Source organism: Oryx dammah, unplaced genomic scaffold (assembly GCF_014754425.2).
Source record: "Oryx dammah isolate SB20612 unplaced genomic scaffold, SCBI_Odam_1.1 HiC_scaffold_13, whole genome shotgun sequence".
Taxonomy (NCBI): domain Eukaryota; kingdom Metazoa; phylum Chordata; class Mammalia; order Artiodactyla; family Bovidae; genus Oryx; species Oryx dammah.
Window position 1 is genome coordinate 21759273 of NW_024070197.1, and position 25406 is coordinate 21784678.

Consider the following 25406-nt stretch of genomic DNA (forward strand, 5'->3'; position numbering starts at 1 on the left):
AAATGATTTCTCGGAATGCTTTTTGAGAAGAGTGTTTAAAAGTTTCATATTTTCTCAAAAATGCATCGATTCCATTTAGGCGACAGTCTGGAAAAGGTAACACTGTGGGACAGAAATCGGATCAGTGGTTGCCAGATTTGAGGGTGGGAGGAAAGGATTGCCTACAGAAGACAGGAGGGAACTTTAGGGTGGTAATGAAAACATTCTATATATTGGTTGCAGTGGTGATTACATGGTTGTATATATTTGTCAGAACTCAAAAAACTGCACACCTCAGAAGGGTGTTACTCTATTAAAATTATACCTTAACAAATTTCACTTTAAAAATGTACAAACTTCTAGATAACCTAAATTTCCTTCTATAAACTTGACTGTTTTATTACATACCTTCTCTCATTTGACACGCTTATCAAATTTTAATTTTCAGATTGGTTTGTAGCAGATTTCACCTAAATTATAGGAAGTTAGTATTTTCATATGTATTGATTCTTCTGCCCAATCATTCCATTTTAGGCAGCCAATATTTACTGAACGTTGTGCCAGAACAAAAATCTTACCTCAATATGACTATGGGCCTTCCCTGGTGGTCTACTGGTTAAGGATCTGCCTGCCAATGCAGGGAACACTGGTTTGATCCCTGGTCCAGGAAGACCCCACATGCCTCGGAGCAACTAAGGCCTTGTGCCACAGCTGCTGAGCTTGAGTGCTGGAAGTACTGAAGCCCAGGCACCTAGAGCCTGTGTTCCACAAGAGAAGTCCCTGCAATGAGAAGCCCACCCCCTGAAGAAGCGTAGCCATGCTCGGGGGCAACTAGAGAAAGCCCATGCAGCAACGAAGACCTAGCATTGTCAATACCCGCTAACACAGTCAATACCCCATGACGTCTTCGTCATCATCATTGAACTCAGTTGCCTCCGACTCTTTTGCGACCCCGTGGACTATAGCCCACCAGGCTCCTCTGTTCATGGGATTTTTCCAGCAATAATACTGGAGTAGATTGCCATTTCCTCCTTCAAGGGAACCTTCCCTACCCAGGGACTGAGCCTGTTTCTCCTGGATGGATTCACCACTGAGTCACCTGGGAATCCCACCCTATGAAGTATACACTATTATTACTCCCATTGTAAGGATATGGAAATTGAGGTCAGGGAGATTAATGAACATCTTCAATAAGAATGGATCAGAATTCAGGGGTACCCCAGATTCTGTAGTCAGTGTTCCTAACCTTGATGCTATTGTCTTGATAATACATTTTCTGTGTGTACCTGCCGCTGACTCATGTATGGCAAAAACCACCACAATATTGTAAAGTAATTATCCTCCAATTAAAATTAATTAATTTAAGAAAAAACATGCTTCTGATTCCCTGTGGGTAAGATTCTAAAAGTTCTGCTTTGCCTGTTTGTGGTTCCTGGTGGGGTAGGGGTGTGTGTTCTGAAATCATGTCTCATTAAAATTGAGACCCTTACTGTTAAAATTTATATTTTAATAACTAACCATAAGAGCATTCAAACTTTATTGTAAAAACAATATAACAATATTAAATACAAATATATTGAAAAAATACCATTTATAATCCCACCAAACATTAACAAACATTTTCATTTACGTATATTTCTTCATAGATCTTCTCTATGTGCCTGACACATACCTACAAACAAAAGACATTCAAATTTGCTTTCTGGGGACTTGGTCCAGTCCATGCTCCCAATGCAGGGGGCCTAAGTTCCATCCCTGGTCAGGGAACTAGATCCCACATACTGCAATTAAGAGTTTGTGTGCTGCAATTAAAGATCCTGCACGCCACATCCTGGATGCCACAACCAAGGCCCAGCACAACCAGATAAATAAGTATTTTAAAAATTGCTTTCCTGACAACAGCATGTTAAAAGGACTCTTAAAAATTATTTTGTCAACAGGAGTTTTCATGTGGCTTATTAACATTTGTCATATAAGCCTTAAGGTTATAACATTTTAAATTCAAACACCAGAGAAGAAGGATGCTGAAGATCTCACAGTACTGCAATGAAAACACCCAGAATCCTCTTTGGAGTGAAATGAAAATAAGTAAATAAAAGAGAGGAATGCTTTTACATACATCTATCCAGTGCTCATGGATGCAGGGCACGTAGTCAGTTCCTGCACCTTTGGTCAGCTCCTAAGAGCTAAAGGAACAGTATTTGAACATAACTCTGATCTGGGTTGACCACAGCCAAATAGTGTTCATACGCAGATCTACTGTTCTTCCTGGATTCCATCTTCCATGAAAAGAAGAGTATGACTGTTTTATAGAAAAACACCTGGAGATTTATAATCCTGGCGTCCTTCTGAACATCTCTTTACGTAATGAAATCTGTGAAGTATAAATATGTTGACCAGGAAATTCACTTCAATTTAAATGTACATGAAGAAGATTAAGAATAACTTAAAATATCATAACAGTTGATAGCTGAATCATTTGAGGGTGCCTTTTTCAACAAAGTTATGAATGCTGCGTGTTATCTTCCTGCATTGCAGGTGGATTCTTTACCAGCTGAGCCACAAGGGAAGCCCCTTTAAATTATTAATAACCATTTTAGTTAGAAGCATCATTCAAACAGTAGATACGAAGCCTTTTACTTCCAACTAGTGATGCCACATACAAAACAACCCATGCTGTGCTAGTTTCCCAGCATCAGGTAGGCAATGCCATTACAGTTCTGAGGGTACAGGGCAGTTACAGAAAAGGATTCTCCAAGACTCTATGACAAACTATGGGATTTCATATCTATAATTTACCAGAATCAGTTTAGGTTGCTGGGTAAAACCAAGTGTTTAATAAACACTAGGCCTTCTTGGATTTAGAGTCTGAATTTAAAATTCTAATCTAAATACTATAAATAAGTAGCATTTTTACACACTTGTGATAGACTAAAATCACAGTAAGCTTAGTTCATTCTGATTTTTAAAATTCATATGAAAGTTTACCACCAGACTAAGTTTAGACAAACTGTAAGATTCCATTTCAATATGCACCAAAACCAACAATAACAACCCCTCGCCACCCCCACCCCCCAAAAAAAGCCCCAAACAAAATAACTCTTCCCTGTCTAACTGCATTCTGTTAAATGTTTTTGAGTTCACCAGTCAGGACCCTCCGATTTCACAGATGAGGGAAGGGAGACACAGGGAAGTCAGTGACCTGTCTGAGGTACTTGGAGAGAAAGGCAGAGCCCTGCCCACTGCAACTGGTATGGCCTTGTAGGAGGAGGCACTCCCCGAAGGAATACAGAAGTCAGTGCTATACTTCTGCCTTACAGGATCACACTTTGGGGCTTGCACCCTTAACAAACACTCATTACAGAACAGAGAACTGCATCCTAAAAATCAACTGTCTAGCTAAAATTATATATATATATATATATATATATATATGTATGAACGTGCATGTTGAAAAAAATGCAGCATGATCAGGGTTCTCATGCAACCCAGAACTCTCTTTCAACCCAAACTGCTTTTCAGTCATTGGACCTCATGCATCTCTCGTGTAGCTTACTGTAAACCTTAGGCAAATCATGAATTTTATGCTCTAATTTGACTTGCCAAAAATATTTTCCCTTGTGGCATTTAAAAGCATACATTCTTAGAGTACATAAAAAAGAATTTGCCAGGCATTTTTTCTTCTATAAACATTGTTCTGTTCTTTTTTTCTAATAGAAGAGTTGAAAGTTCCCATGATTAAGTGTCTTGACATTACGAATTCTTGTCATATCAGCATCAGATAAAGCTGTGCTATTTTCCCAAAAGAGAAGCCAGGTATATTTTCTCTTACAGGTATTTAACATATGATAGATTTATCAATATAATAGCACTTAATTTTTGAGGTGAAGGCCTATCCTTTCACTTGTACCTTTAATTTACGAAAGTTGACTCTAACACTGATGGTACCCTGTATACCCTCTATTAAATATTTGTAATTTTTTAATCACTTGTATCATAGTATAAGATCATACCAAATGTTTTAGGAAAATTAATGACTTTGATATCCAGCCTCTAAATTGAATCAGGCTTCTACCAGAAAACAACCTCTTGAATTATACAGAGAAATGAGATCAGGGAGATATTGTTCTGGACAGTCTATTGCTCAAGCAGAAGGTGATTTTGCTCGCATCATAGAGCAAAAAGTTCTATTAGGCAATCTTATAACCCCCAATAATGTCAAATATTATGATTATTTCACAAAGAGGTGTTTAGGTTAACAGAGCCACAGGATAAATACCTTCATTCTAATTCAGCTTTTTTGGTGTGTGTACAGTACTTTATCACTGATTTCAGTGAGCAGTGGATTCTCAGAACCAGGTACACATCTGATTGCACGTGTAAGTAAATACTCAAGGATCTGTCAAGTGGATGGAAAAGAGTGAAAATAAAGACATTCGCGTGTTCCAATTGCCCTCTATGGATTACACAACTTCTACACTTGATCTTAGCCAAAAGGCTGAGAAGTGATGACTACACAGCTTCTAACGGGTTGTTTCTATAACAGATTCTGATGAATCATGAACCGAAACACCTTCATAAGAACAAAGAATCACAATTTTATAGATCAAAGAATATATTTAGGGCTTGGTTTTTAGGGATATTTTCCAACAGTGGGTCACAATATGCCCCAGCCTGAGAGACGTGAGGTGACAGAGTCCATGCTATATCCCAGGTGGATGAGAAAGAGGGGAGTTAGAAAACTTCCTATGTCATTTCTGAAGGTATCCTGGGAAGGCAGGTGTAAAAAGAAATTGACATGGCCCAATTCAGATTCACCCAGACTAGATGAAGCAGGAGGAGTTCCTTTTATTAGTTATTGTTGCAGAACTCTTAATCAGCTTAAGATTTTGTGGATCTTTTAAAACCATTATCACAGAAACATACAAACAGGTCCTGTGGTTTAACTATCTGTGTGTTGAGGAGTGGGACTGGGTGAGCGAGGCTGGGAGGGTGGTCTGTAGGACTGAGCTCTTGGGACTGATATTTACTTTTGACCCTTGGCCCTTCAAACTGCCCTGTGAAACACTACCCATTCCCTCCTCCCGGTCCCCTTTCTCCCTTCTGGGGTAAAAAAGAGAAAAAAAAATTCTTTTCACTTTTCAGCCGAATCAGTCTCTGGGTTTTATTCCAAATTATCTATAGAGTTAAATGCATCTGTTTTCTCAGCTTTTCTTCCCCAGCAATGCTCTCCCTGAACCACAGGTGGGGAGTTGGTGGCACCAACTTTGTTGGTCAGGCAAATTCCAGCCTGGGACCTAGGGTGTTTTCCACATTTCCTTATTTATTGCCACAAAGAAGCTAGGGCCACTTAACTTCTGTCATCTACACCTGTGGTTCCAATAGTTTATGCTATGATCTCCTGCCTTAAGAAGACAGATTTTCAAAATAAATGAGATGTTTGTTTAGCAATCTAAGTATTTAAGTAAAGACATCATGTAATGATTCATTGGCAACTGTATGAACTCGTGGCCAAATGTCTTTTACAAAAAATCAGCTTTGATAGTACACAATGTGGTCATATGATTATTTTAAACAGAAGATTTGCTGTTAGGTTCTAACCCAGTCTCAGGGCTGACTGGCTCAAAACCTCTGAGCCCAGTGATGTCACTTGACCCTCTCAGGGGGTGTCCAGGTCAGGGAGTTGTGCAACTCCCTCCAAAGCCAGCTCTCTTACTGGCTAGCAAGCAAATTCCAAGGGATAGTTAGGATTAAGGGCTCCAAAGAGGATTCCCCAGCCCTCCCCCAAAGGCGGATCAAAAACTCTGGTCTAGTTCTGGAACAAAAATAAGCCCCAGTCAAGGAGAAAGTGCTTGTATGGATAGACTGAGTCCCTTCCCAAAGCTTGTGTCCCACCCAGGGAGTCATTTTCAGTAGGCAAGTAGGTGCAGAAGTGTGTAATCCTGCCGTATAAGAGAACGCACATTCTCCTAAGCTTAGGCCCCAAAGGATGAAGGTAATAAAAACTGCTCACATCTTATTACCATTTGCTTTCTTGTTCCAGGAAACAAAACCAACACACACAAACACAAAACAGCGCCCTCACCTCACACTTCATGTCACCCCATCCTCTTTCCAAACTGTCTCTCTCCGAGAATGGGAATCACCCGCAGGGGTGGGGGCACCAAGCTCAGCCTCAGTGTAAACACAGCCCAGCAGCACAGGCGGTAACGTATTAACCGGGAAGAATCTCAGGTCACTGAAAACGGTTTTCTACTAATAGGGGATAAAGCTCTTGCATACATTAGCGATAATGCCCTGGTGGCCCGCGCAAAATTAACTCCTCCCGGGCCAGCAAGAGGTAAGCCACGTTCTGCCCAGGCAGATGTGTGCTTGAAACACGCGTACAAACATACACGTTACACACACTGCTTTAGAACCGCTCCCCTTAAACATGCCGGATCCCATTCCCATCCCTAGTCCAGGGGTTTGCAGACGTTCTCCAGGGGTGTCTCCAGAGAGGGGTTGGTGGAGGCGGGGGCCCGTCGGGTACGGGTCAGCTCAGCTTTGCCACGCACACCGCCAAGGCCACAGCCGCCAGCAGCACGGCGCTGAAGATTGTGGCGGCCTTGGCCTTGCTCAGGTCGCAGGGCCCAGTGCGCTGTTCTACCGACACGCCGCCCACCGAGGAGACGCCGGCACTGGCGCTGGACAGGAGCTCGGCACCTGCCGCCTGCCGGGCCTGCACCGTCCAGCGGGGCACGTTGACCTTCATCTCCATATCCTGGATCATTTCGCCCACCTGAAGGATCTCCCGCTCCAGCTGGTGCAGGTCTTCCACGTCGAAGTCGCGATGCGCCTCGTGCCGCAGGCTGCGGGCGCTCAGGGCGCGCGCCGCTACACCGGTCGCGCCGCCTTCCACCCCTGTGCGCACCAGCGGCCGGCGCGGCGCCTGCAGCGGAAACTCAGTGCTCAGGGCCAGTGCACGCCGCATGTCGGCTTCCAACAAGTCCAGGCAGCCGGAGAAGGCCACCCAGAGGCGCTCGAATTCGGCGCGCTCCTCGGCGCCCAGGCTCCGGTCGCGCAATGGGGCTGTCAGCCGGACGCGGATGGCCACCGCCAGCTCCTGCGCCTTCTGGCGCGTCTTCTGCAGCTCCTCTCGCAGGTTCTGCGAGTCTGCGGAGCCTCCGATGGTCAGCACCAGGTGGTGGTAGCATGCGGTCGCCTTATTAAGCGCGTCCAGTAGCGCTTTGCACTCCTCCTTCGCCATGGCGCTGCTCTCCCGCGCAGCCCGGCCGCCTGCGCCCCTCTCACCTTCACCCACTCAGCGCAGCAGGATGCAGCCAGCCTCGACGGCGTTCCCCGGCCGGACGGCCCGAGCACTCCTCATGGCCCGAGAGGAGCTTGTCGCTGCCGCAGCTCAGGGTCCACGACATGCGCTTCCGCTGACCGGGTTTGCCATTCCCTCATCCATTCACTCCAGGTGCGCCCCTAGTCACACGCCGAATCTCTGCGCAGCCCTCGCCTCCACAGTAGCACCTGCGAAGCCCGTGTTGAGGTCCCCATCCTCCTCCCTTGCCGTCGCCAGGGCTAGCGGGCCGCTGCGCCTTAAGGGCAGCGGGGTCGGGTTTCTTAGGATCCGCCCACCCCCGCCCTTCCTCGCAGGGCGCTCCCATCCCCTGGACCAGGGATAGGCGGGGCCCTGCGCGGGGAGGTCACGTGCAGGTCCCCCCTCTCCCCCTCCTCTGCACCCCAGTACAGTCTGGAATAATAACGCTCAGCAGACCCAACCCTCCTCTGTTTTTGAGAAGGGGAAACTGAGGCTCAGATTTAAAAGGGAGGAGGAGGATCAAGATCACGCCACGTGCATGTAAGTGATGGGGCTACAATCCAGGGGCTCTGACTCTTAGACCCAGCCAGCGACGGAAGTAGTATGCTTCGTAGGACTGGACACCCCTGTCCTCCAAACCGAGTAGTAAAGGGCAATCTGCGGGGCGGGAAGGCTTCCGTATCTCTCCATCCTAGTCCAGCCCGCTTTCCAGCAACAGAGCTTGGACCCCACCCCTTGTGTCAGATATGTTTTTCGGCCCCGCCCTCTCCCGTTCCAGGCAGGCGCAGTCCGTGGCTCTGGGCTGGTCCAGTGTGAATAGGAAGTGTTGCAGTCCGCCTGAGTCCCACCCCTGGCTGGGCGGGCTCAATGATTGGTCTCCGCACGCGTCACTCTGAATAAAGACAGCTTCTCATTGGACTGACCAGAGTCCTGGGGTGCGACTCCGCCCAACGTGGGTGGGCGGTGCAGCAGTTCTGCCGCGTTGGGGTGGTGGGCCCTGAGGTCTCTACCGAGGGGCCGGGAGGTATCGGCGCCACTCCAGGAAGGGCGGGGAGTGAAAACTATGTAGCCTTTTAAGTAAGTGTCCTCCCTCCTGCCTCCTCCCGCTCCTCCCTTCCCTCGGGACGGCTGCGCCTCTGGGCTCAGAGGCGGGCGGGGCCTGAGAGAGGAGAAGGGGGAGGGGCTCTTTCCTCGGCCGGCGCCCCAAGCTGGGCTGGCTGTCCCCGGGAGGCCCCCGAGGCCTGGGCCCATCGTGGAGTGGACTGCCGCGCCCGCGCTCTCCAGCTCCCGTCCGCAGCCTGGCTCGCTCTGCCCCTCGTGTGTGTTTGCGAGTCGAGGGGTGGGGTTGGCGAAGAGTGCGCCCTCTGACCCCCGCGGCATCAGTACAGGTTAGCAGTCTGGGATCCCAGGAGCTCAGACTTGGGGGCAATAATAGTTAGGGCCGTCGCTCACGGGCTGAGTGGCTTCTGCGGTTTAAGGGAGGCCTGGCGGGGCGGGTGGGGGGGGGTGCTGTGGATGGGAGGCTCTGGATAGGGGTGCGGATCCTCGAGCCGGGCTGTCGTGGTCCCCGTGGTGATGGAGGCGCTGGGGGGAGAGGAGGGAATCCCTGCTAGCCTGCCTCTCATGGGGCGGGGGTCTCCTCTTCCAGCTGGGTTAAGATTACCCCGGGAAAACTATGAAGCACCAAGCGGTGTTCTGGATTCTGAGTCTGTTCAGTTCTTTTCGTTGAAAATGGACTGCCCATTGGCGCGCAAGCAAGGCCGTGCGGCTCTGGCCGCCCCTGGAGGTGCTGGAGACGTGGGCGCTTGCGGTCGTGCAGGGCCACGGGGAGCAAGTGGCGGGTCTTCTTTGAGGATTTAGGACATTCAGAGAATGAGGCGCAGACGAAACTGTAGGGGACTCCTAGTTTGCCTTGGGGCTGGAATTTTCCAAGTTTTGTGGGTTTCCAGAAGAGAGACCCCTATTTTGATTGAGTAATGCAGCCTTCCACCAGCCCTAGGGAGGAGCAGCAGATGTTAGCAGGATATTTACATATCCAGGCCCCTTGCCAGGTTTGGCATTGAGGCAGCCGGCCCCGCCCCCAACCCGGTCCAGAGCTCTGGGTTCAGGGATCGCTCACGCGGAAGTCTGTCCTTTAATTGGTTGTTTCAGTGGTGATACTGTGGCCCTTGGCCGTCTCAGCCACCTATGGGCCAAATGGGGCCTTGACAGAGGAAGAGTAGTTTTTAGGATAAAATGGGTAGAAGGGAGGAGAACCCATCTCTTCTGGGAGCTTTGTGGACAGCAGAAGGAGATGAAGCTGCAGAGGTGGGCAGGAGGCCAGGAATAAGAGGGCCTCCATGCCAAGCAGAGAAGTTGAGATTGCATCTGATAGGGAGTGGATAGTTCCACCCAGTTCTCAGTGTTGGAAAGATCCTGTCTTTCAGGTGGACAGGTTTGTGGTAGATCAAAGGTCAAGGCCTGAAGGCCTGCGGGGGTGGGGGGGGGAATGCAAAATGGGAGCAGAAACAGATAGGTCTCACAAGTCCTGGTGGCGGAAAAGCATACGGGGGCCCTGAAGCTGAGTGGACATCCGCGGTGAGTTCTTCTCACCTGGCCTTGTCATCTGCGATAATCCCTCCTGGCAACACTGCTGGGAGGGCAGCAGTGGTGTTTGCCTAGAGCCTGGGCTCCAGGTTCCTCATTGTACCTCCTGTGCCTCTTGGACTCTGTTGCTTTCATGAGGGCAGGTGCTGGGGTTTTGTTCTACACATGTTGGCCTGTTAGTGTCTTCTTTTTCCAATGTGGACCTGATCGTGGCCAGGCAGCAGTACGCGGTGGCACGAAATGAGATCTTGATTTCCTAGCCAGGAATCAAACCTGGGTAGCCTGGATGAAAACCAGGAATCCTAGCCACAAGAACAGCAAGCGCTAGATGTTGGAAGCCATTTTCCCCTGGAGCTCTGCCCCCAGTGAAAAATTCATTTCTCGAGGAGCCAAAAATGTAAATGGAGGTACAAAGTTTACTACTAGAGACAAAGCATAACAACAAGTGGGAGAAAGCACAGAGAAACTGTTTAGTTAAGTCAGAAGCGAGACAGAGATGCACACCCAGAGAGGAAGGGTGTGCATGTCCCCCGTCATGAGGAAGGGCACAGAACAGAGGCAGTTGTCATTTATATAGGATGGTTCTTCCGATTTTAGATTTTAGTAACTGTAATATCTGTGTTGCTGAAGCGAGCAAAGAACAGTTCTTCAGGGTCTTTGTTTACCTTTAGCCAATTATCTGGTTTCTTTTTCCACACCTGACCTGCCCTAGGACCCTCCCCAGCATGTGTGCAGAACTTTTTTCCAGGATGGATTCTGGCCCAGAGGTCTGTGGGATGCCCTTAACATCACATGTTATAGGGTGGTGCCCCCTCCTTTTTGACCCCCAAGGAGCCTTTCTGCACATGTGAAATGTCTCCCTTGGCCCAAGGATGGGAAATGCCTGATCTTTTAACAGGATTTAGTCTCACTCTGCCCCTGCCATAAACATGCCCAATGTCTGGTTATTTACCCGATTCCTGTTGCTGGTTTTTATATCGAGGTGTAGATCTCACAATACAGACAGGAGTCTGGTCATAAATATGTCGTCCTGGAGCCCATTTGTCTCTTGCTTCAGGAAATATAAACAGGGGGCTGGTGATGAATGTCAGGCCTGGAGCTCATCTTCTTCCCACCCTAGGAGGTATGAATAGGAGGCCAGTTGTAAATACTTAGCCTGGAGCCCATCTGTCTCCTCCTCAAACAGTTTTTAAAGTCTTTATTGAATTTGTTACGATATTGCTTCTGTTTTGTGTTTTTTATTCTTTTTGGTCCTGAGGCATGTGATATCTTAGCACCCCAGCCAGGGATCGAACCTGTACCTCCTGCATTGGAAGGCAATGTCTTAGCTACTGGATCATCAGGGATACCACTGTTAGTGTTTGAGTCAGGGTTCTCCTTCTGTTTATGAAGTGCCAGGGTTAGGCTGGTGTCCAGTAACTTCCTCCTTCGCTAGAGGAGCAGGGGAATGTGACCATGTGATGCTAGATACCAGATCTAGAAAGGGTTTAGACCCAAAGAATCAGACACGGTTTGCCCTGAGGCTGCTTCCATGTCCGAGAGAGTGCTGAGAAGTGGTCCGTGGTGCTCCTGCCCTCCTGCCCGAGGTAGTTTGGTCCTGGTGGCTCCCCTGCATTTCCAGGGACAGGGTGTGGAGTGGCTTTCTGAGGGGTAGGTGTATTCCTCCAAACTTCCCTGCTTCCAGCTCTCTTCCAGCCCTGAGGCCTTCTCTCCTACTGTGAGGCTGCATATTCCAGCCAGCTATGTGCTTAACCTGCTCTGAGCACATTTGGTTTTGGCTTTTTGCCAGCACTTGCAGGACCAGCCCCTCATCCTCCCCTGCATGTGGGTGGTGGATTTCTAGTTCCTGGGAGAGATAATCCCTCCCTGGGAGCTTGATCTTCCTCTAACACCTCGCTGTCATTTTGTTCAAGTGGACCAGCAGTTATTGCACGTCTGCAGGGAGCCAGGCTGCCAGGCTTCAAAGTGCTTTGAGAAGCATATGGACAGGAGCCGTAGACATTACAGAAGGACACAAGCGGCTGTAATACCACACGTTACATCATCAAATTGCTTCCATTTGGTGTTAAGCAGAGACACATAGGAAGTTTTCCTTCTCTGCCTTTTCCTTCTAAGTCACACATTAAGCCTGCTGGAGAATATTGCTCATCAGTTGGAAGATAGGCCTGGTCAGGGTCTATGGTCAGGGCCTTGGCGGGGCAGGAGCAGCCACAGCAGTGAGATTTCGGCAGGGAGTGCATCTCTGGGAGGTGCAGACTTTCCTGGGCTGGCTTCTGCTGAGCCAGGCTGCACACTATCACCAGATGGTCCCTGACAACACAGACTCATCCGGGCCAGCAGGACGGTTGAAGACCACAAAACCACGGGTGTGCACACCACCTCCTAAAATGCCCAGCACTGGTCTGAGGCCTCGCTTGACACTCCTTTTCAAAATAACTTCAAATAATTCATGTGCAAAGGGTATTTGGTACCTCTGATTAATTTCACTGGATTTTCTGTAAATCTTTTCATCATTTGCACTTAAGAAAGGGTAGAATTTTGTGTGTGTGTGTTTAAGTTTTATATGAGGTTTCACACCTCTTTCCCTCACATGTGATTTTAAAATATAAAACCAATTCTTGCAAGTAAACTTGTCAGATTATTTTAAAGCACATACCCCTGTATAAGAATTCAGCTCTGGCATTAAGCATTATTACATAGTAGTATTTTTACTCATTTATTTGGCTGTGCCAAGTCTGAGTTGTGGCACATGGGATCTTCTGTTTTTGTTGTGGTGTGCAGGAGTTTTTAGTTGTGTTGTGTGGGAGCTATTAATAGTTCCCCGACCAGGGATCTAACCTGGGCCCCCTGCATTGAGAGTGCAGAGCCTTAGCCACCAGACCGCCAGGGAAGTCCCTGATTATTACATATTTTTAACACTGGGACAGAAAGGTCAAGGACAGAGCTGGACAGAGCTCTCTGTATCCCTGCTGCTGGACAGGATTCAGTCATTGGCAACCAGGAGACTGATGTCCAAGAGCAGGCATCTGACTGGGACTGAAAAACAGCCAGCTCCATCCCATTCACCAGCAGTGGGTGCTGAGAGTCTTTTGTGTTTTCAGTTCATCCATTTGAACCCAGAGTTTTGGTGTGACATTCAGGGCCCTCCCCTTCCCTTGCTGCCCCTCTCTGACCTGCCCTGTCTGGATTCTTATTATTTCTCAGAGCTCATTTTCACAGCTAGTCAAGCAGAGTTTATCCTTGTGTTTATTCCTGTGCTTCCCAGGAACGTGTTCCTGCCTCCTGATGGCTTTGGCCCCGCCATGGTCCCTGCCAAGGATGCCTCCCACACGCCCCAGCCCAGCCCCATCCTCGGTACTCCTTTCTCCTTACCTTTCCTGGCACTGTCCTGTCTCTAAGTCTTCTTGCTTCCCAGTGAGGTCATTCGTCCTCCATCAGAGCCCACGCTTGTCAGGTCTGTCTCCTAGGCATGGCTGTTGGTGCTCTGCCAGCATCCTATCTGGATGTTGAGCAGGAGTGTCCCTTCTCAGTTTTAGTCTGACCTTGTCTCATCCTGTTTCTCATGGGGTTTATATCTAAGGCATCTTTACTTTTGTGCTCCGCCGTGTAGAACCAGCTGTGTCTGGAACCAGCACAGAACTTTGTTTTCTTGTGACTGTGCCCCAGCCAAATTATATTATCCAGTTGTTCTGGTAGAGACTCATAAAAGGATTATCGGGGCTCCAGTAATGGTTGCCTTCAACGATTCAAATACCTAAATGGTTGCAGAGCTGGGGCCTGCAAAGGGATTATATGTAGCCATTTTCATGCTAGGCTCTTCTCCCTAAGAGGATTTGCAGGGAGCTCAGGGGCCTTCTTCAGGCAGTCCTCAGGAGGGCCTGCAGCCAAGACAGCCCAGGCTGGACCAGACTGAGGGGATTTGATGCGGAGCCTGTTGGGCTGTCTGTCACGGGGACTTCTATAAGGGAAATGCAGTGTGGAGTCTGTGCCTCCATGGCTTGTGTGCTATAACCCCTAGGCATAATTATTTTTACATGATGAATGCAGTGGTTAAAGGGATGAGTGTTAGAATAAATTCTGACATCCCTCTAACCTTGAGTTGGACAACTGACCCTCAGTTTCTTCATCTGCGACATGGGGCAAGTGATACTGTGGTTATTGTGAGCATTAGTTGTATTTAGTAACCTATAGTTATTGTGAGCATTCAAATGGGATGAGAATGTGTAGAAGTTATCACTGTGTCTAGACCAAGGATGCTTTCAAATAAATGGTGGCTGTTTTTAACATTAGACTTTAGGGGTAGAATTCATAATGCACTTGGGCATAGTGTTCTAGTGTTTCCCCAAAGAGGCGTTTTGGAATACTGTTACCTAATGAGAAAGTAATTCAGTTTTTCACTTATATTTCATTCATCTGATTGTATCAAGGATAAAATTACTTGATGCCCTTTACTGTTGCTAATTTTCTCTTTTTAATGAAAAGAAGAGGCTCAAAGAACCTTTGGCAGGCAGTGGTATCTAGCCAGGTTTTAAATAATGTCAATTGGCTTTATCATTTTTAATTATAAGATTATCTGAATGGGAAGTGATGCTGGTTTTCCATTTAAAGTAGTGATAAGGGTTCTTTTAAAAATAAATTTTAAATGGGAGTAGTCTTGCCTGGCAAATCCCATGGACAGAGGAACCTGGTAGGCTGCAGTCCATGGGGTCGCTGGGAGTTGGACACGACTGAGCGACTTCACTTTCACTTTTCCCTTTCATGCATTGGAGAAGGAAATGGCAACCCACTCCAGTGTTCTTGCCTGGAGAATCCCAGGGACGGGGGAGCCTGGTGGGCTGCTGTCTCTGGGGTCGCAAAGAATCAGACACGACTGAAGCGACTTAGCAGCAGCAGCAGCAGATGTTTAAAGGAAAATGTCAAACATTAACAATAGAGCCGTTGTGTACAACTGTGCAGGTTATATATTGCACAAGTGTCCTGCCCCGGGGGAAAAGAGCTGTTGGCCAATTAGGCTGGTGTGTAGCCTATGAGCTGCTTACTAAGCCATGTGCTCTGGCACAGGGCTGTACCTACGGGGAAGATGGGGTGCCTTTTTGTAATCCTCACGAAAGCACCATGTGGGCTAGCAGAAAGTGAGGCAAAAATAGTGACGGTAACATGTAAATGGAAATCCCGTAAGACAAGTATTCATTTTCTCCATTGTTCAACCTGAGATGGAGGCTCAGAGAGGTGAAATGACATGGCTAAAACTCTGATTCCTTTTCTGTGCCCATTTTTCATATTCCTGTCTCATACTTCAGTTAAAAACCACACTGATACATGGTAAGGGGAGTAGACCAGGCGTATTGGAAGCCCCATTCACAATAGGAGCAAGTCTATACAGAATATATAAATACTGTCTAATAAAAGTTATACATGGATCTATGATCTTTTAAAAAAACTAAATCTGGGCTGCTCTGTGTCTTCATTGCTGTGCACAGGCTCTCTAGTTGCGGTGAGTGGGGGCTACTCTTTCATTGTGGTGCATGGGCTTCTCACTGTGGCGGCCTCTCTTGTTGCCGCGCACAGGCCCTAGAGTGTGCAGGCTTCGGTACTGGTGGCACACAGGCTCAGTAGTTGCTGCTTGTGAGCTCTAGAGCACAGGCTCAGTAGTTGCGGCGCTCGGGCTTTGTGGCCCTGTGGCATGTGGAATCCTCCTGGACCAGATATCAAATCCACATCCTCTGCAGGTGGATTCCTAACCAGTGGACCACCAGGGATGTCCATGATCTATGATCAAATGGAGAAAATTTAATTGAAAGACATAAAAGAAGATGAAAGTAGAAAGAAAGACATACCATGCTCATGGAGAATGATTCATTATTATAAAGTTGTTGACTCTCTAGTCTATAAATTTAGTGGTTACAATAAAAATCCCAATAGAAATCTCATGGAATTGATAGACTGACTCTAGTTCATGTGATATTGTAAAGAAAGAATTAGGTATAACCAAACAACTTTGGAGAACAGGGGGAGAAGTCTTCTTCTATGAGATGTCAAGGCTTATGATGAAGGCATAGTTATGCAAATTAATGTGGTCTGATCCTTTCCTAAAGTAATTGCCACTAGCTACATGTGGACTTCCCCGGTGGCTCAGATGGTAAAGCGTCTGCCTACAATGCGGGAGACCTGGGTTCGATCCCTGGGTTGGGAAGATCTGGAGAAGGAAATGGCAACCCACTCCAGTATTCTTGCCTGGAAAATCCCACGGATGGAGGAAGGCTACAGTCCATGGGGTCGCAAAGAGTTGGACACGACTGAATGACATTTTTACTTTTTACATGTGGATATTAAGTATTTGACATGAGGCTAGTATGAATTGAGCAGAATACACATCAGATTTTGAAGACTCCATAGACATAAAAAGAATGTAAAATATGTCAATAATTTTAAAGCATTGTTCACATGTTGGAAATATATTGTGCCTATATTAAAATTAATTTCACTTTTAAAAATATGACTACTAGAAAATTTTAAATAATATATGTAATTATGCATAATGTATATACAGTTACATTTCTCACATAAATCTGTTGGATGGCACTGGTCAAGACCACTGAAACAAAGTAAAGCCCAGAAATAGGGCAAACATACATGGGAAGTTGGAATTTGACAAAGGTAGCATTATCAGCTGGTGTGAAAGGGATACAATTTATAAAAGATGATGGTGGAACAGTTGGCTTATGCTGTGGACTGAATGTTTGTCTCTCCCTGTTCCACACCCCCTGCCCCCTGCACCCCCTCCCCACACCCCCCAACAGTCTGCACCCCTCCCCCTCCCACCCGAGCCAGCCCAAATTCATATGTTGAATCCTTAATCCTAAATGTGATGGTATTTGGAGATGGAGCTTAGAGATCTAATTGGGGTTAGGTTAGGCCATGAAGGTGGGGCCCTCATGATGGGATTAGTGGCCTTATAAAAGGCAGAAGTGACAAGAGAACTCTTTCTCTACCATGTGAGGATATAGTGAAAAGGTGGCCAACCCATACAGTCCAAGATGTGGACCCTCACCAAGAACCAGATCTACTATACTAGCACCTTGATTTTTGTCCCACAGCCTCCAGAACTGTGAGGAATAAAATGTTTGTTCTTTAAGCCCCCTCAGTCTATTATATTTTGTTATAAGACCCTGACCAAACTAAGATTACCTTTAGAAAAAAATTACATGCCCAATTTATAGCATATATAAAAATAAAGATGAATTGAATTCCAAAAAATGAAAAATTTTGAGTCTTGGAAATTACAGGGACTATTTTTGTGGCCTTGGAGTTGGAAAGGATATGGTTTCAGTTAGCCTTTGCTGCATAACCAGCCAGCCCCCAGATTCGTGACTTACAACTGCTACAGTTTATTGTTCCTTACAGTTCTGTGGGCTGGCAAGGTGGGTCTTCCGCTAGTCTCACCTGGGCTCACTTGTGTGGTTGCACTCAGCCAGGGGGCCGGCGATGCTCTATGGACCTCCTCTCTCTCCCTCCATGGGCTTTCATCCCATGGGCTTCTCTACTGCATGGCGATCACGTGGTGCCAAATGAATGAAAATGAAACCTGCACGGTCTCTTGAGGCTGATACTCAGAATCACAGAACATCAATTCTGTGTGTGTTTGTTTGGTTAAAGCAAACCACAGGGATGGCTCAAATTTGAGAGATGGGGAAATAGACTCCACCTTCTCATAGGGGGAATGGTGAAATTTACAAGAGGGCATGCCAAGATGATAAGATTTCCTTAGCTCCCAGGACCACTGACCAGTAAGGCAAAGATGGACAAGCTCAACTATGTTAAAATCAAACACTTTTATTTCTGAAAAGACTCATTTGGAAAAATGAAGAGATCAAGTCACAGATCAGGAGAAGATATTTGCAATATCTTTAGTGTCCAGATGTCGAGAGAGCTACCAATTGTAAAGAAAAGGGCCATTAGAAAAGTGGCCAAAATGCATGGTAATTTATAGCATGTAAAGAAGTGATAATCAACTTCATTAAAGAAATGAAAATTAGAAACAGCAAAATAGCTATTTTATACCCAGACTGGCATAAATGAGCTGGTCTGCCAACTCCAAGAAGCACTGGCTAGGATGTGATAGGAGGAGGGGGAGTGCTCATGGACTTTGCAAGGAGGTCACAAGCGGTCCGATGTTGTCAGCACGTGCTGAAGGTGTAGGCGTAGGCAGTGCCTCGCCTAGTGACATTCCTGGAACACATGAGAGTGTAAGAGTGTTTGTGTCAGCATTATTTGTAACGCTGAAAATGTGGAACCAATGTTAAGTGTAGGATATTAGATGAATTGTGTCATGTCCACTTCATACAGTACAGCAGAAATTAGTAAATTAATAGGAGCTGTATGGATCAGCGCTGATAGAACCTGGAAACATAATGTTGATGGAAAAGATGGAAAAGTATATGTTCCAGACTACTTACAGTGTGATACCATTTATGTAGATTTTGAAGCCCATAAAGCGAGATTTTGTATTATTTATGAATACATGAGTTTTAAAGGAGTAGAAATGTCAGCAAGAAGGATATAGAAACAGCTTTAAGATAGTGGTTGTCTCTGAATAGGGAGTAGAGGACGGGAGGGAGGGGGCAGATACAGGAACCAGTCTACTCTGATATACTTTATTTCTGAAAAGGAAATCTGAGGCAAATATGGCAGTGTGGTAAGATTTGGTAATCCTGGTGGTGGCGGTGGTTTAGTCGGTAAGTCGTGTCTGACCCTTGTGACCCCATGGGCTGTAGCCCACCAGGCTCCTCTGTCCATGGGATTCTCCAGGTAAGAATGCTGGAGTGGGTTGCCATTTCCTCCTCCAGGGGATCTTCCCAATCTAGGAATCAAACCCTGGTCTCCTGCATTGCAGGTGGATTCTTTACCGACTGATCTATCTTGGGTGGTAGGTTAGCAATATTACTCTACTTTTCTGTTATGCTTAAAATATTTCATTAAAAACCTGCATATCTTTAAAATATAATTTGGGTCATGTAGGATGTTCTAAAAATAGCCGTTGTTACTTTTGTAATGACTTGAAGATAACAAGATTTTCTGAACATGATTTATACGTTTAACCAGTAAGAAAAGTCATCCTGGAACTTGTGGGTTCTCTTTGATTTTTCCTGACAGTGTGTTAGCTCTGTAGAGTAATGCATGTCAGGGACGCTTTTTGGACACTGCTAGGTCAGATGTGACACACCAGTCTGAAGGTGGTCGCTTACTGCTGTTTCCTCTCTCGTCCCAGGAGACTCGGTCTGCCCCACCTGAAGTCCATATGGCTCTGTATGATGAGGACCTCCTGAAAAATCCCTTCTACCTGGCTCTTCAGAAGTGGCGTCCTGACTTGTGCAACAAGGTGGCCCAAGCTCATGGCATTGTAAGTGCATCGATCCCGAGGGTGGTCCTTCTCTGCTGGGCGAAATACGGTAGACTTCAGTTAAATTTAGCAGGAGTCAGGTATAGAACTCGGTGCAGCAAGCCCCAGACCAAGCTCGGCATGTGGACGAGCAGAGAGGAACTGCCCTGAGCAGCTTCCTCCATGCAGCCTCCTGAGACTGTTCCAGCCTGGGCGTAGTCTTTTCTCTGAACTCTCAACCCCCATTATCACTGGTCTCATGGTCGTCACCTCTGTTTCTCCTGTTTCCATGTTGACCAGGAGGGCTTCTCCAGGGCAGAAATGGTATCCTTCCTTGTCTGTGAGACGGGTGCTCACTCCCGCAGGGTAGGGGAATGTGTGAACGTACGGGTATGTCACCTTCAAAGGCATTTCCTGAAGAGGAGCCGAGAGAACTTTCGTAGTAGAGACCACAACCTCAGAAGCCTACAGGGGCAGCCAGGTAACAGGAGCCGGAGAAGAGAGAAACCATGGTCTGTTGGCGGGGTGTCTGCTGCCTGGAGGGAGGAAGGGCCCGCACTGCAGGCCTTTCTTCTTTCCGAGGTTGGTGAACTTGGCTGACATCTTACTTACCCACCATGGGATACAGAGAGTTAGCTGGGCGCCTTTGTGCCACCTGCCTATGGCAGGGTGTCTTTTTGTTTGTTTGTTTTCAAAATAATTTGTGTTTCTTTATTTTTGGCTGCGCTGGGTCTTTGTTGCTGCGAGGGCTTTTCTCTAGTTGCAGCGAGCGGGGGCTGCTGTTAGTTGCGGTGCTCGGGCTTAGCATTGTGGTGGCTTCTCCTGTCGCACAGCACGGGCGCTACGGCGTGCGGGCTTCAGTACTTGCTGCCTGTGGGCCTCTTCCCGTCCTGCTTGTCCCCTTTTCTTCTCATACATTTGTTCCTGCTTCTCTTACCCAGTGATGGGGCCTTAGGTGAGTCAGGTGGCCGAGGGTTTGAACCAGAGGAGAAATGAGTTAGCCCAGGTTTCTCTGCAGCCTTAGAACTGACTTTCCTATGCTTAGCCCACCCCTCTGCCATCAGAAGCCTTTTTTTTTTTTAATTTTTTATTTTTTAACCCAAGTCCCTTCTGGTTTTTATGATTGGTTCTGTGATTAATATCTCTTAACCAGAATTTTTTTTTACTTTGGATTTTAGAAGTCATAAACTTCATTATTTAAAAAAAAAAAAGTTAAGAGAATACAGTTATTTCCAAAGAAGAAAATAAAAATCTCATAAAGCTCACCACAGGTGTTCACTGTCGTCCGTTCATTTCACAGCAGCTTAAATGCTGCTATGTGTAAGACATTAGGTTTGATGTGGGAGATTCAGCCAAAAATATGAGTAGGCATCACGATCTTTACCCTTGTGGATCTCTACCCGAAATTCTAGTGGGAGAGACGGTCACACTCTGGGTTAATATTTAACTAATTATGGTTAAGTGTCACAGAGAAAAGGCCCAGACATCATGTTAACTGAGAGGGCCTGACCCAACTGGGGAAATATTTCCTTCCCATCTTTGTTCTATGGTATTTTAAAAAGAAATACTGTCTAGATAAGAGTGTATTATCACAGGTAACTTTCTCTGTTTAAAAAGCACCCTACTGCAGACCGCTGTTAACCTCTCAGGAAGCCTGAGACAGGGGACCTGTCTCGCTCGTCACTGTGTTGCCAGCACTTAGCAGGCTCCCTGTCACCCAGGAGGTGCTTTTGCAGCTGCCAGCTCAAAATCCCACTCAAGCTCACTTTAGCAAAAGGGGAATTTGGAATAAGAACTTTAGCATCTCGGTCACCTTCGTCTCCGGTACATCGAGGAATAGGACATGCTTCTTCTTCTTTTTAATTTTATTTTTTAGGCTACGAGGTGTGCATGTGAGATCTTAGTTCCTTGGCCAGGGATCAAATTCGTGTCCCCTGCATTGGGAACGTGGAGTCTCAACCACTGGCCCACCAGGAAGGTCCCGGGAGATACTTCTTAAGTTGCCATCCCGAGATCCCAAGGGTGCCCTAGGCTTCTTACTCCAGCTCCTGCTGAGATCCACAAGGACCTGCGTGGGGCCCACATTCAGTAGACTCGAGACTCAGCGAGGTCAACTCCTCAGGAAAGGGCAACTGTGGGAAGGAGCTGGCTGCTGCTGTCCTGTTCAGCCAGGCCAGGTGTTGATAACCAGCTCCTGCCACCTGTTGGCCATGTGATGGAGTCCCGGCTCATCTCACCTGTCCTATTGCTCTTTCTGGGTCTGTTGGTTGAGTGTAAAAAGTAGAATATCCCAATGACCTCTAGAAGAGCACTCATCCTTTCTGCCATCTCTGAGGAACCCACATGGCCTCAGCAGGTGAATGCTATATTTCCTTCCATGGGGCTTGGCCACTGGGCTGAGTTTGTGCTAAGTCACTTTAGTCATGTCCAACTCTTTGCTGCCCTGTGGACTGTAGCCTGCCAGGCGCCTCTGTTCATGGGATTTTCCAGGCAAGAACACTGGAGTGGGTTGCTATGCCCTCCTCCAGGGCATCTTCCTGACCCAGGAATCGAACCCACATCCCTTAAGTCTCCTGCATTGGCGGGTGAGTTCTTTACCACTCGCACCCGACCTGGGAAGCCTGGACTGAGTTTGGTGGCCCCTGAATCTGCCCTGGGGATTAGGGTCCTTTACTAGGCTCTAAAAATGTGAACTCACCACTTTTTATTTACTTTTTTATTTGGCTGCATTGGGTCTTCTCCACAGCATATGGGGTCTTAGCTCCCTAACCAGGGATCAAACCCATGTTCCCTGCATTGCAAGGTGGACTCTTAACCGCTGGCCCTCAGGAAAGTCCTGAAGTCACCACTTTTGAACATGTGTCTCTCCAGGGTTAAACGCCCTTCACCTCTCCCTCTGCAAATGGAGCCAGCAGGCCCCCTCACATGACAGCTGAGGGTGCAGGCTGGCTGTTCCCCTCACCTGTCCCAGCCCCTCCTTGAGTTTGACTTCCTTCCCAAACCTTCCTTTGATGGGGCTGACCCGTGTCCAGGAACACACCCCCTGCCACCATTTGCTCTTTGACTGGACAGTGGAACCCCATCTCCTAAAGTTCCTTCCCATTCTGATTCCAGAGACCTGTGACGCCCACACAGTCTCTCACAGTCACCTTGTTCTTGTAACCATCCGGTTATTATGCAATGAGTTTTCTTCAGAGCAGCTGCGTAGGCCTCCTGCACCCTGGGGCTGTTGTTCTTGAGGCATTGAGCAAAAGTTCTCCAGATTTCGCTGGTGGACCGGGTGGGTGGGTCCATTTGCCTGTAGGAAAAACAATGGCAAAAGGAGATGATATGTGGTCCTTTTATCATGGCCCTGTAATTATGGGTCTAATTATGGGGTATGCAGACTTCTGAGGGCTCACCTGGGAACCTAGCATCGTGACTTCTAAGTTCCAGGGAACTGACTTTCAAGAACATGCTTATACAGCCCAGCTAAGGGTGCTGAAGTTCATATTCCAGTTCTTGGAATTTGCTTAGTAGAGCTTCATCTGACAAACACCGAGTATCTCCTATACTCTCAGACACCACACTGGGTTTGCAGGGTTACATGGAGGAATGGGGGACACGACATGCCTTCAGGGATTTCCACAAACAGGTCATTTGTAGGCCAGAGGGTTGAGTATTAGGACAGAAGTCGTCCTGTGCTCCTGTGGAGTAGCTGACCCGGCAGGGGGAAGTCAGGAGGGTACCGTGGAGTGAGAGTAAAAGTGAAAGTGAAGTCACTCAGTCATTTCCAACTCTTTGTGACCCCATGGACTGTAGCCTACCAGGCTCCTCTGTCCATGGGATTTTCCAGGCAAGAGTACTGGAGTGGGTTGCCATTTCCGTCTCCAGGGGATCTTCCCGACCCAGGGATTGAACCCGGGTCTCTCGCATTGTAGACAGACGGTTTACCGTCTGAGCCACCAGGGAAGTCCTACCCTGGAGTAGGTATGACTAATGCTAATTCTTTCTTTTATGCTTTCTTTTCTTTAATGACTATTATTTTTTAAAAAATTCTTTATAAAGGGGTTATAATAAAAAGTTTTATTGTTAAGCTCTGAATTGAGTCCCTAACTCATGGTCTTCTTGGCAACTCTGAGCTTTGCGTCTTCTATACCAGCTGCTACAGCTCCACAACCTCCGTTCCAGAAATAGTCTGAACCTCCCTGCTGTGAGGGCCCTTGGCACCTGAGCCTGCCTCCCGTGGGCGGCTTCATAGCCACCCACCGCTGATCCTCCTCACACCTGTCTCAGCAGGAACCTGGTGGATGCATGGAGCCACAGAGAGCCAGCCACTGGCTTCTGCTTGCATTGAAATGCACCAGGCAGGCTTGCCTGCCTGAAAACTTTGGGAGAGTCCTTGACATTGGAGGCTTCCCTGTTCACTCAGCAAGCACTGATTGGTATCTACCGTATGGTGAGCCATGGGCTTGATAAGGCGGATTCGGTGCCTCAGGAGCTGGTCACGCTTATTTAAGGAGGCAGAGAAGGTGTGTGTACATAGTGAGAATGCGCAGAGGATGCGGTCACAGTGGTGGTGGGGTGAGCGGTGTGTATCTCTGAAGCACTTTGGAAGCTCCTGGCTGCTCAGAGGCCCCGCCTTGTATGGGACTGTGTGACGCCTGCGTCCACTGAGCTGGAGTGGGGCAATCCCTTGGGCTGCCTTTGGCCACCTAAATCCCTTAGGCCTGGGTCATGCTGTCCTCTTGCCTGGGGCCAACCCTCTCATCTCCAAGATCTTTTTTTGTTCAGGTTGCAGTGAGGCCATCTAGGAGCCTTGAGGCTGTTTCTTGATTCTCATACCTGAGGGCCTTTTGTTTTTTTAAGCTGCACTTTTGTTAACATTTTAAAATTATTATGATTGTCTCCCCTTTTGCTCTCTCTCCTCATCTGGTACCACCAACCCCATCTCAGGGCCTTTGCACGTGCTTTCTTCTGACAGAAGCGTTCTTCCCTGGACTTCCCTGGTGGTGCAATGTGAAGACTCCGAGCTTCCACTGCAGGGGGCCTGGGTGTGATCCCTGGTCTGGGAACTAGGATCCTGCACGCTGTGTAGCGTGCCCCCTCCAGAAGAAGCTCTTCCCTTAGATCTTTACTTGGTGGGTCCTTCTCTCCATCCATTCCTTGCTCAAATGAGGCTTTCTCAGAGAGCCCTTGCCCTTAACAACTTGAGTTAGCTAACCTTTGCCCCATTCCAGGCATTCTCTGGCTTGATGCCCTGCTTTATTATTTGCATAAAGCTTACTGATATATGGAATCTGTTATATTGTTAAAAAAAAATCTGTAGCCCCCACTTAGAATGTAATGTCCATGAGGACAATTCATCATATCTCCAACAGTGCCCAGTGTCATGAATATTGAATGGAGAAAAAACAAGGAAAACCAAACTCAAATTTTAATACTTACTTGAATAAAGTTGGCTACCTGAAAATTAAAAAAAAAAAAAGTTATTGTGTTTATTCTCAAACATGAACAAGCGAAAAGAATCATACCATGTGCCCCTGCTCCCATCTCTCAGCTTCCACAGCGCCAGGCTCAGACGCCAGCACTTCTCACTTCGAGCCCTGCTGCCCTCTCCCCTCAGCCAGAGGATCATTTGGAAACAAATTCCAGAAAATTATATAAGGTAGTCATACTGGTACCCCACTCCAGTACTCTTGCCTGGAGAATCCCATGGATGGAGGAGCCTGGGCTGCGGTCCATGGGGTCAAGAACCGTTGGACACGACTGAGTGACTTCACTTTCACTTGTCACTTTCATGCATTGGGAAGGAAATGGCAACCCACTCCAGTGTTCTTGCCTGCAGAATCCCAGGGACGGGGGAGCCTGGTGGGCTGCCGTCTATGGGGTCGCACAGAGTCGGACACGACTGAAGCAACTTAGCAGCAGCAGCAGTCATATGACTTCATCTGTAAATATTTAGGAATGTAGTTTTCAGTGATAAGGACTTAAAAAAACCCCACACCCTCACGCCATTATCATAGCTCAAAAATTCCTCAGTGACTCTTCCTTGTTGTTGTTCACTGTGCAAATCTCCCACATCATCTCATAATTTTTTGTTCGTTTTCCAGTTGGTTTGTTTAAATCAGAATCCACAGGAGATCCACACATTATCCTGGGTTTGATAGGCCT

The 25406-nt window shown here is 47.2% G+C and overlaps 2 protein-coding genes and 1 non-coding gene across 4 annotated transcripts in view; 1 reads left to right on the forward strand and 2 right to left on the reverse strand.

The window, feature by feature from the left end:
- Window positions 1–1467: 1467 nt before the first annotated feature.
- LOC120873099 (regulator of G protein signaling 9 binding protein) lies at window positions 1468–8347 on the reverse strand. Its single transcript, XM_040253839.1, has one exon. It carries the CDS (start codon window positions 7226–7228, stop codon window positions 6515–6517), a length of 714 nt encoding a protein of 237 aa, XP_040109773.1. The 5' UTR covers window positions 7229–8347; the 3' UTR covers window positions 1468–6514.
- Window positions 4296–4489, reverse strand: LOC120873366. The gene has a single exon (XR_005723441.1). It is a non-coding gene; the product is annotated as a U2 spliceosomal RNA (small nuclear RNA).
- Window positions 8216–25406, forward strand: part of ANKRD27 (ankyrin repeat domain 27) — a 59435-nt gene continuing 42244 nt past the window's right edge. The window contains exons 1-2 of one of the 2 annotated variants that reach the window (XM_040253837.1): window positions 8216–8365; window positions 19143–19274. In XM_040253837.1, coding sequence (XP_040109771.1) covers window positions 19173–19274 — 102 coding nt within the window. In that variant the 5' untranslated portion in view covers window positions 8216–8365; window positions 19143–19172. Of the gene's footprint in view, window positions 8677–19142; window positions 19275–25406 lie in introns of both variants that reach the window. The other variant, XM_040253838.1, reaches the window with a different exon arrangement.

What these genes read in the sequence shown, in the direction of transcription:
- LOC120873099 (XM_040253839.1), bottom strand. Translation starts at nt 7,228, where the DNA reads ATGGCGAAGGAGGAGTGCAAAGCGCTACTGGACGCGCTTAATAAGGCG.